Source organism: Hyperoodon ampullatus, assembly GCF_949752795.1.
Source record: "Hyperoodon ampullatus genome assembly, chromosome: 6".
Lineage (NCBI taxonomy): Eukaryota > Metazoa > Chordata > Mammalia > Artiodactyla > Ziphiidae > Hyperoodon > Hyperoodon ampullatus.
The window spans coordinates 26,678,010-26,693,387 of NC_136919.1; the positions used below are offsets into that span (position 1 = coordinate 26,678,010).

Below are 15,378 nucleotides of genomic sequence, written 5' to 3' on the forward strand. Positions count from 1 at the left end.
AACAAGTAGAATAGAATGTTTTATGTTCTCTGGAGAATGAAAGAAGCTTATTAAGTTTAGGGGGAAGCTGTGATGATTTTGCTGTTTCTTTTGTCCAGATTCTGAGAGTTCCTAAAGCAAATCTTCTCTGCCGATCTTGCTTGATCTGAGAAACTGCCTTCTTTCTCTCCTGTGTGTCTAGTTCATTTTTAGCATATTGCCTCCCACCAAGAGAAGTGATGAGCCTACACATTTGTTTTGTATTTAGAAAGGTGTATCAAGGCATACAGAGCAAACCAGTGCTTCTCTCTATCTTTCTTTCTTACTCCCCATCCAGCACACACACTTCATCAGTGCATTAGAAACAGAATCTTATTACATTTTAAACAAATATTCACAAAAGGAAAGAATCCAACCTTTTAAACTGCTGGGAACTTCAGACCAGCATATTGAATTTAATGAAATATTAGATTTTATTACAGGTATATATATACACTTGTATTGAACAGTTTTGTAAATCATGTAGATGCTTTTGTATATTATTCAGAAGGTGTATTTTGTATTGGTTTTAATATTCTTAAAAATTCTCCTCTGCAGCTTAGTTAAGCCATGACTTAGAAGTCATCTTATTTCGATGGGTAGGTTTATGTAGATGAGCAGTAAAATAATGTCACTATGTTAAAGCTGTTAGAACATGAAAGAATTTAAGAAATGCTTTTGAATTAACTTAGATTTATAATGGAACTTTTTCTAATATAGTAAAATTTAGTAGAAATTCCTTAAATATGTGTTGTAATTCTTACTAGAATCATTGCCCTTCGTGATGTATGGAGAAAGGTGGGGGGGCAGAGAGAGAATATGTTTAGACACCTAGAGAGAAGGGAGAAGTCTTATGTCCATGTTATTAAGCTTATTTTTCACATGAACTAAAAATATCTTAATGTTTATTTGAGTTTATAGTCAATAATGTTTTATAAACAGAATTTGAAAAACACTGGTGAGTGGTACGTATAGTCCACGTGCCCTTTACACTTGCAGTTGTTTGCAAGTGGATGGAACTGAGATTGTTAGGTCCTGTAAAACAATAGCAATTTTGACTTCTGTGGGCAGGATAAGAACTCTTCAGCCATCTTTCCTGCAGCTATAATCTATCTCTGTGTTTTGCCTCATCATGTCTGTAGCAACTTGTAAAAGTTCAAAGTCAATGGATGATCACTGAGATATAGTGATTTTTAATACAAGCTGGAATAAATGAATTACGGAAGTTGTAGAAATTAAAAGATTCCTTTCTCAATTGTTAGTCACGCCTCGAATTGATTAGTGATGTTCCGAGTTGTAAGTTTACAGCAGGATTTTCCATGGAAGAGAACAGATTTCTTTGTTCTAAGACTCCATTTGAACTAAGATGCATACGCAGTTTGGTTTCAAGTGAAACATAAATGACTTAAACATTTTTTATTTTTTCACTGAGGGAAATCTTTTGTGTTTGCTTCAAATGTCAAACATTTCCCATCCCTTCATTTTTTAGATCAAGAATTTATGTAATCAAGATAATAATAATTATTTTGTTATATATCCTGGCATATTTCATTGGAATCTTCTCTAACAGAATGAAGATTATGGCTTAAAAAAATCTTTTGAGTGGTGTTATGTTTATAAAGTTCTGCTTTACATTTGATCTGTTAATGATAACAGTTATCATTATTCATCATCCTATTAAAGAAGTTGGGAGCTCTTATTACAAAAGCAATATTAAGTAGAAGAAAGATCTTAGAGTAATTAATTACTTTGAAGTGAGAAGTATTTTTATGTGATAACTTAAGACATAGGGTAAATAACTCTTTTAAGCATTTGTAAAAATCAGAGCTTTTAAAATGTTGGATATTTGCTATATGTTGTAATGTAAAACATATTTTGTTTTTGATGTTTTTGCTCTTTCTTTAAGGTAGGGAAATGTACTCATTTCAGTGAAGATTCAAAATTAAAAGAACACTGTCAGTTCTAATAAGCCTACAAATTAACTTTTAATCAACTGACTGTGCCCTTCCTAAACAATTCAAATGGGTTTTTTTCCTCAAGAGGTAAAACATTCTCAAATTTTGAACATAAAATAGTAATGCAGTTTTATAAAATACCACTTTTATATTGTATGTCTTTTACTTTATGCTTTGGCAAGACCAGACTGCTGATTTCATATTAAGCTATATTGGGTTTTTTTTTTGGTTTTTTTTTTTAGAGGACCTTTTTCATGCTGGTCTCTCCACCTAGAATTTCTATTCCTATCTTCTTAGGCTAGTAGAAAAGATCACCCTTTTTAGTTAGGTGCACACCACACCAAACTAGGTCAGATGCCATAAATACTATATGTATCTATATTTATCTAGATATCAGTGCACTCTCTTATTGTTTTAGGATTGTCTCTTTGTATGTCTTCTCTGCTAGAATATAAGTTCCTTGAGAGCAGCTACTTTGTATTCACTTTTTTATCCCTGGTACTCAACACAATACATAATGGGTGCTCAGAAAATATTAAAGTGGAAGGTGTTTTGAGCTTGCAGTAAGGAAGACAAAGGGAAGTAGACCTTCAGATCTCTTCTATCCATTTCCACTGCCACTATCCTAGAGCACACCATCATCATTTTGCACCAGACACATTGAAAAGCCTCCCAACTGGTTTTTCACTCTTTAAGTTTTCACCTTTCAACTCCATCCTTAATCTGTTGTTCACACTACAGCTGTGGTTACCTTTCTAAATCTGAAATCTGATATGGCACCCTCAGCTTCCCAGTAGTCTCCCACTCCTTTTAAAAGTTCCATATTCATCTTAAGAGAAAGACAAAACTCTTTAATATAGTTTACAGTGCCATAAATGATGTCATCTTAGATTTCCAGCCTCAGCCTTTGCTTTCTCTTGTCATAGTCTATGCTTCAGTTATACTGACTCCTTTCAGTTCCCAAACTTATGCAAATATTGTTCTCCCTGGCCTGAATACTTTCTCCTTCCTCCTCTACCCTTGCCCCAGTTCAGCTATATAATTTCTGTTCATCCTCAGGCTTCAGCTTCAGAACCTTCTCAGACCACTCTTCCTCCACAAGTCTAGGTTAAATACCTTTCTTTGGTGCTCACATAGCATTCCATGCTTACCCATATCATAGTTCTTATCAGACTATACTGAACTTGCCTGTTAACATGTCTATATCACACATTATACAGTAAGTTCCATTAACAATAGCAGCAGTAGCAGTGACAGTAATAGTAACTATTTTTTTTTTTTTTTTTTTTTTTTTTTTTTTTTTTTTTTTTTTGCGATATGCGGGCCTCTCACTGTTGTGGCCTCTCCTGTTGTGGAGCACAGGCTCCGGACGCACAGGCTCAGCAGCCATGGCTCACGGGCCCAGCCGCTCCGCGGCACGTGGGATCCCCCCAGACCGGGGCACGAACCCGCGTCCCCTGCATTGGCAGGCGGACTCCCAACCACTGCGCCACCAGGGAAGCCCTAATAGTAACTATTAACCACTTGTTCTTAATAGATAAGCCAGCCACAGTGCAAAATAAATACCACCTCATTTTACAAATGAGGAAAATAAGTCAAAGAGGTGAAATACCTTCCCAAGTCAAAGAGCTAGTAAATAGCCAAACTAGGATTCTAACCCAGGTCTTTCTGACTAGGCCCATACCCCTAACCACTATGACTTGGAAATGTCTTGTGATTTACCTTAGCACACTGATTGGCATATAGTAGGCATTTTATAAATATCAGTTTAATGAATGGATTGGTAAAACCAATAGAAGGAAATAAGAAAGACTTGGAGGTGGAGTTTGGAGTATAAATTAATTCATCTTTATAGCAGTGTTTAATGAGGAAAGCCTTAATGGGTTGATGACTTTTTAAAATCCAGAAATGACATAGAAGCAATGGAGGCATGGGCCAGAAAAATTACTCTGAGGAGAAGAAGGATGGCAATATGTATAAAAAGATACATATGGTAAGAGATGTTAGTTTGATGACAAATTTATTGTTACCAAAAATGACTGATTTTCATTGCTAAAAATACATCAGTTCCCTACTTTTAAAATCTTGTGAATCTGATGTTTATTACTAAAATAGCCAAAGAAATGTTAATGATTTAGCAATGAAAAGTGTTAAACATATCTACTGGGTATCTCTTCATAGAACATTGGCCAAATAGAATAGTTCTACTTTGTGCTACTTCCACATCTAGCCCTAGTTATTCAGATTGGGTAAGTTGTATTTGTAGCAATTTTTTAAGATGACTTTGTAAAATAATTAAGGAAAAATATTTGTTAACCAACTTGCCCATAGATATATCATCAATTTACTTTTAGCCTGAATTCTGTTAGTAAGCCTTTCACATGGTAGTTGTTTTATGGAATTGATTCATTCTACCGTCTTTCTAACAAAGCAGATAAACTCTAAACATGAGGCTGTGTTCATCCAGGAACATTTCACACTACTGAAGATGAAGCTGATCCTCAGAGTATGACTCAGATATATGTGTTGCCTGAAATTCCTCGAGATCAAAATGCTGCAGAATCATGGGAAACCTTAGAAGCGGTATGTTAAAAATGATTTTCCTTTGGTAGCTGTGAGGTATGAAAGTAAGTAACTTCCTCTTTCTCTTTCTTTTTAAGGACTTAATTGAACTTAGCCAACTGGTCACTGATTTCTCTCTCCTAGTGAATGTAAGTATATAACTGTTTTTGGCTCAGAGATGTTAGATTAATAGGATAAGAGACTTTTATCAATCACTAGGCTTCTGATTAGAATTTTAATAGAATTTACGATTTTTTAAAAATTAAGCCTCCTTATTCTTTTTTTAAAATTAATTAATTTTTTATTTTTGGCTGTGTTGGGTCTTCGTTGCTGCGCGCGGGCTTTCTCTAGTTGCGACGACCGGGGGCTACTCTTCATTGCGGTGCGCAGGCTTCTCATTGCAGTGGCTTCTCTTGTTGCAGACCACGGGCTCTAGGCACGTGGGCTTCGGCAGTTGTGGCACGTGGGCTCAGTAGTTGTGGTGCATGGGCTTAGTTGCTCTGCAGCATGTGGGATCTTCCCAGACCAGGGCTCGAACCCGTGTCCCCTGCATTGGCAGATTCTTAACCACTGCGCCACCAGGGAAGTCCCGAATTTACAATTTTTAAGACGGGTATTGAGCCATGGACAGAAGTCTTAACTGTCCTCAAATCCCAGTTCAATTAAAAAAAACATTTATTAAGCACTTTTTATAAAAAAGGTACTTGGTATTGGGGTTCTGACAAGGTTGGATATAGAAATGAAGCCCGCTGTCTGCCTTTAAGGATTTACAGTGGGTCGCCATAAGCTGGGACCCACCCAAAACTGAAATTTCAAGCATTATTGTTAAATGCAAAAATAAGGTGTGAAGGGCGTCCCTGGTGGCGCAGTGGTTGGGAGTCCGCCTGCCGATGCAGGGGACGCGGGTTCGTGCCCCGGTCCGGGCGGGTCCCACGTGCCGCGGAGTGGCTGGGCCCGTGAGCCATGGCCGCTGGGCCTGCGCGTCCGGAGCCTGTGCTCCACAACGGGAGAGGCCACAGCAGTGAGAGGCCCGTGTACGGAAAAGAAAAAATAAATAAAGTGTGAAAAGAAGTATTATTGGCTCCAAGGAGAATTGTTTAATTCCAATAGAGGGAGCCAGGGGTTGTGACATAGAAGCATTAAGGATAGTGTCACAAGATAGGTAGCATTTGCTTGAGCCTTGGAAAATGAGTAAAATTTCCACAGGAGGGAATGAGGGGGTGCATTTGAAGACATCTAAACAAAAACATGGAGTAGAGAAGGGTATAGCCTTTCAGGAATGACAAGAACTACAGTGTAACCAAAGCATAAGATACCATGGGCAAACTAAGCAAGGAGATTGAGATGCCGTTGAAGGCCATACCAAAGAATTTGAACTTTACTTTGTAGCTATCAAGGAGCCAGCAGATTTTTGAGCAGATTAGAGTGATGTGATAGCCTGTGCTTCAGAAAGATCACTGTTAGCAGTGTGAATAATAGCCCTAGGGAGGAGGAGATTATAGGTGGAAGGACCTTAGGAATCAATTGCAGGTGTTTAACTGAGAGCATGGCAATACAAGTATAAAGATAAAAGACAGCTGAGAGGTATTTCTGGGGTAGACTTAGTAGGAATTGGAGGAAGATGGAAGAGTCAAAGAAGATAAACATTAAGGCTTTATTCTGCATAATCGGGTAGCCAGTGATACTACTAACATAGACTAGGGAACGTAGATTTGGTGGGAAAGATGGAACAGATTTTGTCATTATTTTTATAAGTTATTCTTATTTTTCCTTCCCAGGAATTGTGGGAAGGGGTGTGTGTGTGTGTGTGTGTGTGTGTGTGTGTGTGTGTGTGTGTGTGTGTACACGTATGTATATACAGGTGCAAGTCTGTTTCTGCGTATGCTTCTGTCTGGGTTTTAGTTCATTGTTCCTGATCAAACCATGATTTACGGGTTGTACATCTTTGAGTTATGGTTTCCCTGACATCTGGCTTTAAATTAGAAGAAGTTCCTAGATCACACAATCTCAGAATTGGAATTGGAAAGGACTTAGGAGGCCTACTAATCTAATCCTTCTACTCTTGCACCAACTTCTCAAATAGATGGTCTTTTGCTTCTTTTTGAACAATAACAGTGCAGGGATACAACCATTCCATTTGGAGGCTCTTAACTCTTAGAAGTTTTTTCTTATGTAAAGTAAACTCTACCCTTAATAACTTCCCTCTAGTACTTTTGCCGTCTGGAGCCATATCCTGAAAAAGTTTGGTCTTTTTACCATATAAGTTTTTCACCACAGCCAACATAATACTCAGCCGTGAAAAGCTGAAAGCCTTCCCACTAAAATCTGGAATAAGACAAGGATGCCCACTCTCACCACTTCTAATCAACATAGCATTGGAAGGCCCAGCCACAGGAATCAGACAAGACAAAGAAATAAAACATATCCAAATTGGAAGAGAAGAGGTAAAATTGTGAGTGTATGCAGGTGACATGATGTTATGTCGATGGGCATTTAGGTTGCTTCCATGTCTTGGCTATTGTAAATAGTGCTGCTATGAACATTGGGGTGAATGTGTCTTTTCAAATTACAGTTTTCTTCAGATATATGCAGAGGTGTGGGATTGCTGGATCATCTGGCAACTCTGTTTTCAGTGTTTTGAGGAACTTCCATACTGTTTTCTAGAGTGGCTGTACCAATTTACATTCCCACCAGCAGTATAGGAGGGTTCCCTTTTCTACACCCTCTACAGTATTTGTTATTTGTAGACCTTTTAATGATGGCCATTCTGACTGGTGTGAGGTGGTACTCCATTGTAGTTTTGATTTGCATTTCTCTAATAATTAGCGATATTGAGCATCTTTTCGTGTGCCTATTGGCCATCTGCATGTCTTCTTTGGAGAAATGTGTTTAGGTCGTCTGCCCATTTTTGGATTGGATTGTTTGTTTTTTTGTTATTGAGTTGTATGAGCTGTTTTATATTTTGGAAATTAATCCCTTGTTGGTTGCATTGTTTGCAAATATTTTCTCCCAATCCATAGGTTGTTTTTTCATTTTTATTTATGGTTTCCTTTGCTGTGCAAAAGTTTATAAGTTTGATTAGGTCTTGTTTGTTTATTTTTGCTTTTATTTCAATTGCCTTAGGATACTGACCTAGAAAGAAAACTTTGCCACAATTTATGTCAGAGAATATTTTGTCTGTGTTCTCTTCTAGGAGTTTTCGGGGGTTAGTCTTGTATTTAAGTCTTTAAGCCATTTTGAGTTTATTTTTGTGTATGGTGAGAGGATGTGTTCTAACTTCATTGATTCACATGCAGCTGCCCAACTTTCCCAGCACCACTCGCTGAAGAAACTGTCTTTTTCCCATCGTATATTCTTGCCTCCTTTGTCGAAGATTGACTGTAGGTGTGTGGGTTTATTTCGGGGCTCTCTTTTCTGTTGCATTGATCCATATGTCTTTTTTTGGTGCCAGTACCACACTGTTTTGATTACTGTAGCTTTGTAGTATTGTCTGAAGTCTGGGAAGGTTATGCCTCCTGCTTTGTTCTTTTTCTTCAGGATTGCTTTGACAATTCTGGGTCTTTTATGATTCCATATAAATTTCAGGATTATTTGTTGTAGGTCTGTGAAAAATGTCATGGGTAATTTGATAAGGATAGTATTAAATCTGTAGATTACCTTGGGTATATGGCCATTTTAACAATATTAATTTCTCCAATTGAAGAACACGGGATATCTTTACATTTCTTTGCATCATCTTCAGTTTCCTTTATCAGTGTTTTATAGTTCTCAGCATACAATTCTTTCACCTCCTTGGTCAGGTTTATTCCTAAGGTTTTGTGTTTTTTTGATGTGATTTTAAAAGGGATTGTTTTTTTACTTTCTGATATTTCATTGTTATTGTAAAGAAATGCAACAGATTTCTGTATGCTAATCTTGTATCCTGCTACCTTGGTGAATTCATTTATCATTTCTAGTAGTTTTTTTATGGAGTCATTAGGATTTTTTCTATACTACTCAGCCATAAAAAAGAATGAAATAATGCCATTTGCAGCAACATGAATGAACCTAGAGATTATCATACTAAGTGAAGTAAGTCAGAAAGAGAAAGATACCATATGATATCACTTATATGTGGAATCTAAAATATGACACAAATGAACTTATTTACGAAACAGAAACAGACTCACAGACATAGAGAACAGACTTGTGATTGCCAAGGCAGAAGTGGGGCTAGGGAGGGATGGATTGGGAATTTGGAATTAGCAGATGCAAATTATTATATATAGAATGGATAAACAACAAGGTCCTATTGAATATAGTTCCCTGTATAGCACAGGGAACTATATTCAATATCCTGTAATAAACCATAAAGGAGATGGGAAAAAAACCAAAAAGTTTTTCACTTCTTTGAGATCAACATTATCCTTCCTAACCCTACCACACCTCAGCATATTTTCTTCTCTTAAGAACCCTTGATTCTCTAATGTGTTCTTTCTAGAATATGATTTCTCAGCTTTTCAGTACTAGCGACTCACTCTGCTTGTTTTCTGGTTTGTGGATTTTTTTCTTGAAATGTAATGCCTAAAATTGAGTACAGTAAATTGTTAAAAGCGTTTTCCTTTTTTTAATGCTTCTAAATCAGAAGCAGCAAAATGTTTGAAATTTCTAAATTAGATATCTATATAGTGTGTTAATATATTTGCATATAAAAGGGAATAGTACAATATAAATCCCAAAATATGTTGTTTTTACAATCAAGATTTATTCAATTATTGTAACTCATAATCTGATCTAATGCAGTTTGTAAAATCTGTACATAGTTTGTAAAATCTGTATGGTTACACAAATATTTACATTTGCCAAAAGTCATAGATATGTACACGATAAAATGGATAAGTTACAGTGTATGTAAATTATACCTCAAAGTTGATATAAAAAACAATCTAAACATGTACAAAGTTCTTCTCATTCAAAAGGAATACATTTCTCTTCCAATGGAATAGGCATGTGAAAGGGAAATTAAGGGTTTGTGGCCATTTAACAAGTTGTATTTCTGATTACATTATGTAAGCAGCTCCTAACCCCTAATCTGAGGAAGATTTGTGCAGGAAAACTTTGGGTATAGCCATGGCTGTATACAAATGTCCTATTTATAATAGTCTGTGTAAGGACATGAGACAGAATGCTATTAGGCAAAAGCTCAAGGGAGAACCCCTGATTACTGTTCCCAGGGTGAGTGAGTTCTCATGACCACATTGTCAAGCACTCAACAGAAACTCCATTTAGACACCATATGATTTGGGAATGTAACAAGAGTGACCACATCCTCTCATTATCGTCACATGGTCATGATAGTATCTACGCTAATTAACCATGTATTTATGGAGTGCTTTCTATGTGCATAACACTGTGCCAAACTCAATGAAGAATAGAGAATAGTATAAAAAAAGAACCTATGGTTTAGTCAAGATAGTTACACAACATTGTGAATGTACTTAATGCCACTGAATTGTACACTTAAAAATTGTTAATTTTATATATATATTTTACCACAATAAAAAAGTACTTGCAAAGCCATTGAGAGATCCACATGTGGTCCAATAAATGTCAATAAATTAATATCTACTAGGCACCCTGCTTTTTTTCTTCAACCTTATTGCTCAAGTGCCCTCTTCTATTCCTGTATCTGTGGAACCAGCCCTATTTCTAGTCAAGGGGAATTAGAAGAACTCTGGGCCATTCGCTCAACAGCACATCACCACTGCTACTAGTCCAGTTTTGTCTCTACCTTTTGTCTTATTCCTTATGGCTTTTATAATCAAGTTTTAGTCCCAATGCATAAAAACTGGGTTGTAATAGATTAGATCAGATTCCTCCATTTATTACCAATGCGACCTTGAGGATGTTAACAACACTAGCTTTGTAAGTTGGTGGGAAGACTCCATGAGATATTTTCTGTTATTTCCCACTCCATTCCCTACCACACTGACCCACTGCATTCTTTCTTTTGTCCCTCCCTTATTAGATTCCCTCTTTGCTTGGTATTCTGCTTTGCCACCACCAATATTTTTAGACATTTTAGTACTATGGTTCCTATAGTCCCTTTCCTATTACTAAAATCTCCTAATGTCAACACCATACTTACCTACTCTGTTTATTGCCTACCGTAGGACAGTATACTCTGCCTGTATATCATAGTGTTTGTGTGTTTGTTTCTGGGCTTTTCTCTGTATATGATTGCATGTTAATTAAGGCATATAGATTATGTATCTTTGGAGTTCAGAACCAAGATAGCTCAATTGGTTGGGATCTAAGACTAAAGCTGGCCTTGAAAGCTGGCTGGAATTTAGAGAGTGAAGAATAAAGGAACATACCTGGAATTTTGGCATTAGCATCTTAAACCTGTAGCTTTCCAAGCACATTGATTAAACTGCACAACTACCAGCAAGGGAAAAACAATTCTTCATTAGTTTTGACTTCAAATGCCTAAATTGCATTCTACTTGACAAATATTAATACATCACATTTTTTTCAGTCTCTTAGGTGCTCCTATAACTGCTTATTAAGATTCTGTTATTTTTTTCAGGCAGACAAGGAAACCTAATTCAGTGTTTCTTAAAATCCATGGACATATTCTTAGAGTATTTCGAGAATTGTTTTCCTTTAAAAAGGGAAAAGTCTGTATATTACTCTAGTTTGAGAAAACTACAGTGTCCCTCATAAATGGTTTTAACTCATTGTTAAAGGGATGTTGAGAGCATATATGAGGTGCCAAATGTTAAAAAGGAAGTTTAATTGTTGTCAGATTTGGGAGGCCTAGGAGATGAAAGCAAACATAAGCAAATCAGAAGCAAAAAGGGAAGGCTCGTAGATAGTGATGTGTAGGCTTCTGAGCTGCCAGTGTTGTTAGGAGCTTGGTGTGCTGTACCAGGATAAAGTTATGTATGTATGGTTTGGCCCAGCATAAAGAGCCAAGGTCATAGTGGACAAGTGGTGACCAGATTCAGCTCTGAATGGAGTCTAGTTTGGCATTCTATGGACAGTGATAGACAACTCTGACACCAATTTGCTGCCTAACTATAATTGTCTAACTATATCCCTGAGTCCTGCTTACTCAAGGAATAGAATTTGAAGATATGGGCAAAATTTGAGATTCAAATCAAGCAAAATAGGGGAAGAAGAAGGTATAAAAAGAAAGAGGGCCAGCTGTTTGTTGATCCCGGGAGAGGGGCTGGTCTGTGCTTTGCTTTACCTCCATGCCATTATTTAAGCAAGCTTCCTGATATCAGTAAATATGTCCTTACAGGTGTGGACTACTGTCCAGGGTGAGATAGACTTTATCAAGTACTGGTGATTGCGGTGATGGGGAATATTACAGTTCAAATAATCAGTGATCTCAGGCTTCATTTTGTTTTGTGGTCCTTTCTCCAATTATTCCAAAGGATTTTTGTGGAAAAAAAATTTTTTTTATTGGAGTATAATTGCTTTACAATGTTGTGTTAGTTTCTGCTGTACAGTGAAGTGAATCAGCTATATGTATACCTATATCCCCTCCCTCTTGGACCTCCCTCCAACCCACCCTCACCCCCCGCCATCCCACACGTCTAGGTTATCACAGAGCACCAAGCTGAGCTTCCTGTGCATTATAGCATGTTCCCATTAGCTATCTATTTTATGCATAGTAGTGTATATATGTCAATCCTAATCTCCCATCCCACCCTCTCCTTCCCGCCTGTGTCCACATGTCCATTCTCTATGTCTGCACCTCTATTCCTGCCCTGCATATAGGTTCATCTGTACCAGTTTTCTAGCTTTCACATACATGCGTTAATATACGATGTTTGTTTTTCTGGCTTACTTCACTCTGTATGACAGACTCTAGGTCCATTCACATCTCTACAAATGACCCAATTTTGTTCATTTTTATGGCTGAGTAATATTCCATTGTATATATGTATCATATCTTCTTTATCCATTTGTCTGTCATTGGACATTTAGGTTGTTTCCATGTCCTGGCTATTGTAAATAGTGCTACAATGAACACTGGGGCACGTGTGTCCTTTTGAATTATGGTTCTCTTAGGGTATATGCCCAGTAGTGGGATTGCTGGGTCATATGGTAGTTCTATTTTTAGTTTTTTAAGGAACCTCCATACTGTTCTCCATTTATTGTTTGTAGATCTTTTTTTTTTTTTTGTGGTACGCAGGCTTCTCACTGCTGTGGCCTCTCCCATCGCGGAGCACAGGCTCCGGACGCAGGCTCAGCGGCCATGGCGCACGGACACAGCCGCTCCGCGGCACGTGGGATCCTCCCAAACCGGGGCACGAACCCGCGTCCCCTGCATCGGCAGGCGGACTCTCAACCACTGCGCCACCAGGGAAGCCCTGTAGATCTTTTGATGATGGCCATTCTGACTGGTGTGAGGTGATACCTCATTATAGTTTTGATTTGCATTTCTCTAATAATTAGTGATGTTGAGCATCTGTATGTCTTCTTTGGTGAAAAGTCTGTTTAGGTCTTCTGCCCATTTTTTAATTGGGTTGTTTTTGTTTTTTTCTTATTGAGCTCCATGAGCTGTTTGTATATTTTGGAGATTAATTCTTTGTCAGTTGCTTCATTTGCAAATGTTTTCTCCCATTCTGAGGGTTGTCTTTTTGTCTTGTTTATGGTTTCCTTTGCTGTGCAAAAGCTTTTAAGTTTCATTAGGTCCCATTTGTTTATTTTTGTTTTTATTTTCATTACTCTAAGAAGTGGGTCAAAAAAGATCTTGTTGTGGTTTTTGTCAAAGAGTGTTTCCTATGTTTTCTTCTAAGAGTTTTTTTTTTTTTTTTTTTTGCGGTACGCGGGCTTCTCACTGTTGTGGCCTCTCCCATTGCGGCGCACAGGCTCCGGACGCGCAGGCTCAGCGGCCATGGCTCACAGGCGCAGCCGCTCCGCGGCATGTGGGATCCTCCCAGACCGGGGCACGAACCCGTGTCCCCTGCATCGGCAGGCGGACTCTCAACCACTTGCGCCACCAGGGAAGCCCTCTTCTAAGAGTTTTATAGTGTCCGGTCTTATATTTAGGTCTTTAATCCATTTTGAGTTTATTTTTGTGTATGGTATTAGGTAGGTAGTGTTCTAATTTCATTCTTTTGCATGTATCTGTCCAGTTTTCCCAGCACCACTTATGGAAGAGGCTGTCTTTTCTCCATTTTATGTTCTTGTCTCCTTTGTCATAAATTAGGTGCCAGTATGTGTGTAGGTTTATCTCTGGGCTTTCTATCCTGTACCATTGATCTATATTTTTGTTTTTGTGCCAGTACCATACTGTCTTGATTATTGCTACTTCATAGTATAGTTTGAAGTCAGGGAGCCTGATTCCTCCAGCTCCGTTTTTCTTTCTCAAGATTGCTTTGGCTATTTGGCATTCTCAAGAATGCCACTGGTAATTTGTTGTTGTTGTTTTTGTGGTATGCGGGCCTCTCACTGTTGTGGCCTCTCCCTTTGCGGAGCACAGGCTCCGGATGCACAGGCTCAGCAGCCATGGCTCACAGGCCCAGCCGCTCTGCGGCATGTGGGATCTTCCCGGACCGGGGCATGAACCCGTGTCCCCTGCATCAGCAGGCGGACTCTCAACCACTGCGCCACCAGGGAAGCCCAGCCATTGGTCATTTGATAGGGATTGCATTGAGTCTGTAGATTGCTTTGGGTAGTATAGTCATTTTCATGATATTGATTCTTCCAATACAAGAACATGGTATATTTCTTCATCTGTTTATGTCATCTTTGATTTCATTTCTTTTTTTTTTTTTTGTGGTACGTGGGCCTCTCACTGTTGTGGCCTCTCCCGTTGTGGAGCACAGGCTCCGGATGCACAGGCTCAGCAGCCATGGCTCACGGGCCCAGCCGCTCCGCGGCATGTGGGATCTTCCCGGACCAGGGCACAAACCCGTGTCCCCTGCATCGGCAGGCAGACTCTCAACCACTACGCCACCAGAGAAGCCCCTCATCAGTGTTTTATAGTTTTCTGAGTACAGGTCTTTTGCCTCCTTAGGTAGGTTTGTTCCTAGGTATTTTATTTTTTTATTGCGATGGTAAATTGGATTGTTTCCTTAATTTCTCTCTGATTTTTCATTGTTGGTGTATAGGAATGCAAGAGATTTCTGTGCATTAATTTTGTATCCTGCAACCTTACCAAATTCATTGATTAGTTCTGGTAGTTTTCTGGTGGCATCTTTAGGATTTTCTATGTATAGTATCATGTCATCTGCAAACAGTGACAGTTTTACTTCTTCTTTTCCAATTGGTATTCCTTTTATTTCTTCTTCTTTTCTGAGTGCCTTGGCTAGGACTTCGAAAACTATGTTGAATAAGAGTGGCGAGTGTGACATCCTTGTCTTGTTCCTGAGCTTAGTGGAAATGCATTCAATTTTTCACGATTGAGAATGATGTTTGCTGTGTGTTTGTCATACATGGCCTATATTATGTTGAGGTAGGTTACCTCTATGCCCATTTTGTGGAGAGTTTTTAACATAAATCAGTGTTGAGTTTTGTCAAAAGCTTTTTTCTGCATGTATTGAGATGATCACATGTTTTTTTATTCCTTAATTTGTTAATATGGTGTAGCACATTGATTGATTTGCATATATTGAAAAATCCTTGCGTTCCTGGGATAAACCCCACTTGATCATGGTGTATGATTCTTTTAATGTGTTGTTGTATTCTGTTTGCTAGTATTTTGTTGAGGATTTTTGCATCTATGTTCATCAGTGATAGTGGTCTGTAATTTTCTTTTTTTGTGATATCTTTGTCTGGTTTTGGTATGAGGGTGATGGTGGCCTCATAGAACGAATTTGGGAGTGTTCCTCGCTCTGCAATG

The 15,378-nt window shown here is 38.2% G+C and overlaps 1 protein-coding gene across 1 annotated transcript in view; it reads left to right on the top strand.

Moving 5' to 3' along the window:
* STX17 (syntaxin 17) overlaps positions 1-15,378 on the top strand; it is a gene marked incomplete at its 3' end in the record, with an annotated part of 81,901 nt that overhangs the window by 58,672 nt on the left and 7,851 nt on the right. Inside the window, exons 5-6 of the mRNA XM_079705720.1 lie at positions 4,441-4,556; positions 4,634-4,684. Of these exons, the coding sequence (XP_079561846.1) occupies positions 4,441-4,556; positions 4,634-4,684 (167 nt within the window). The remainder of the gene's footprint in view (positions 1-4,440; positions 4,557-4,633; positions 4,685-15,378) is intronic.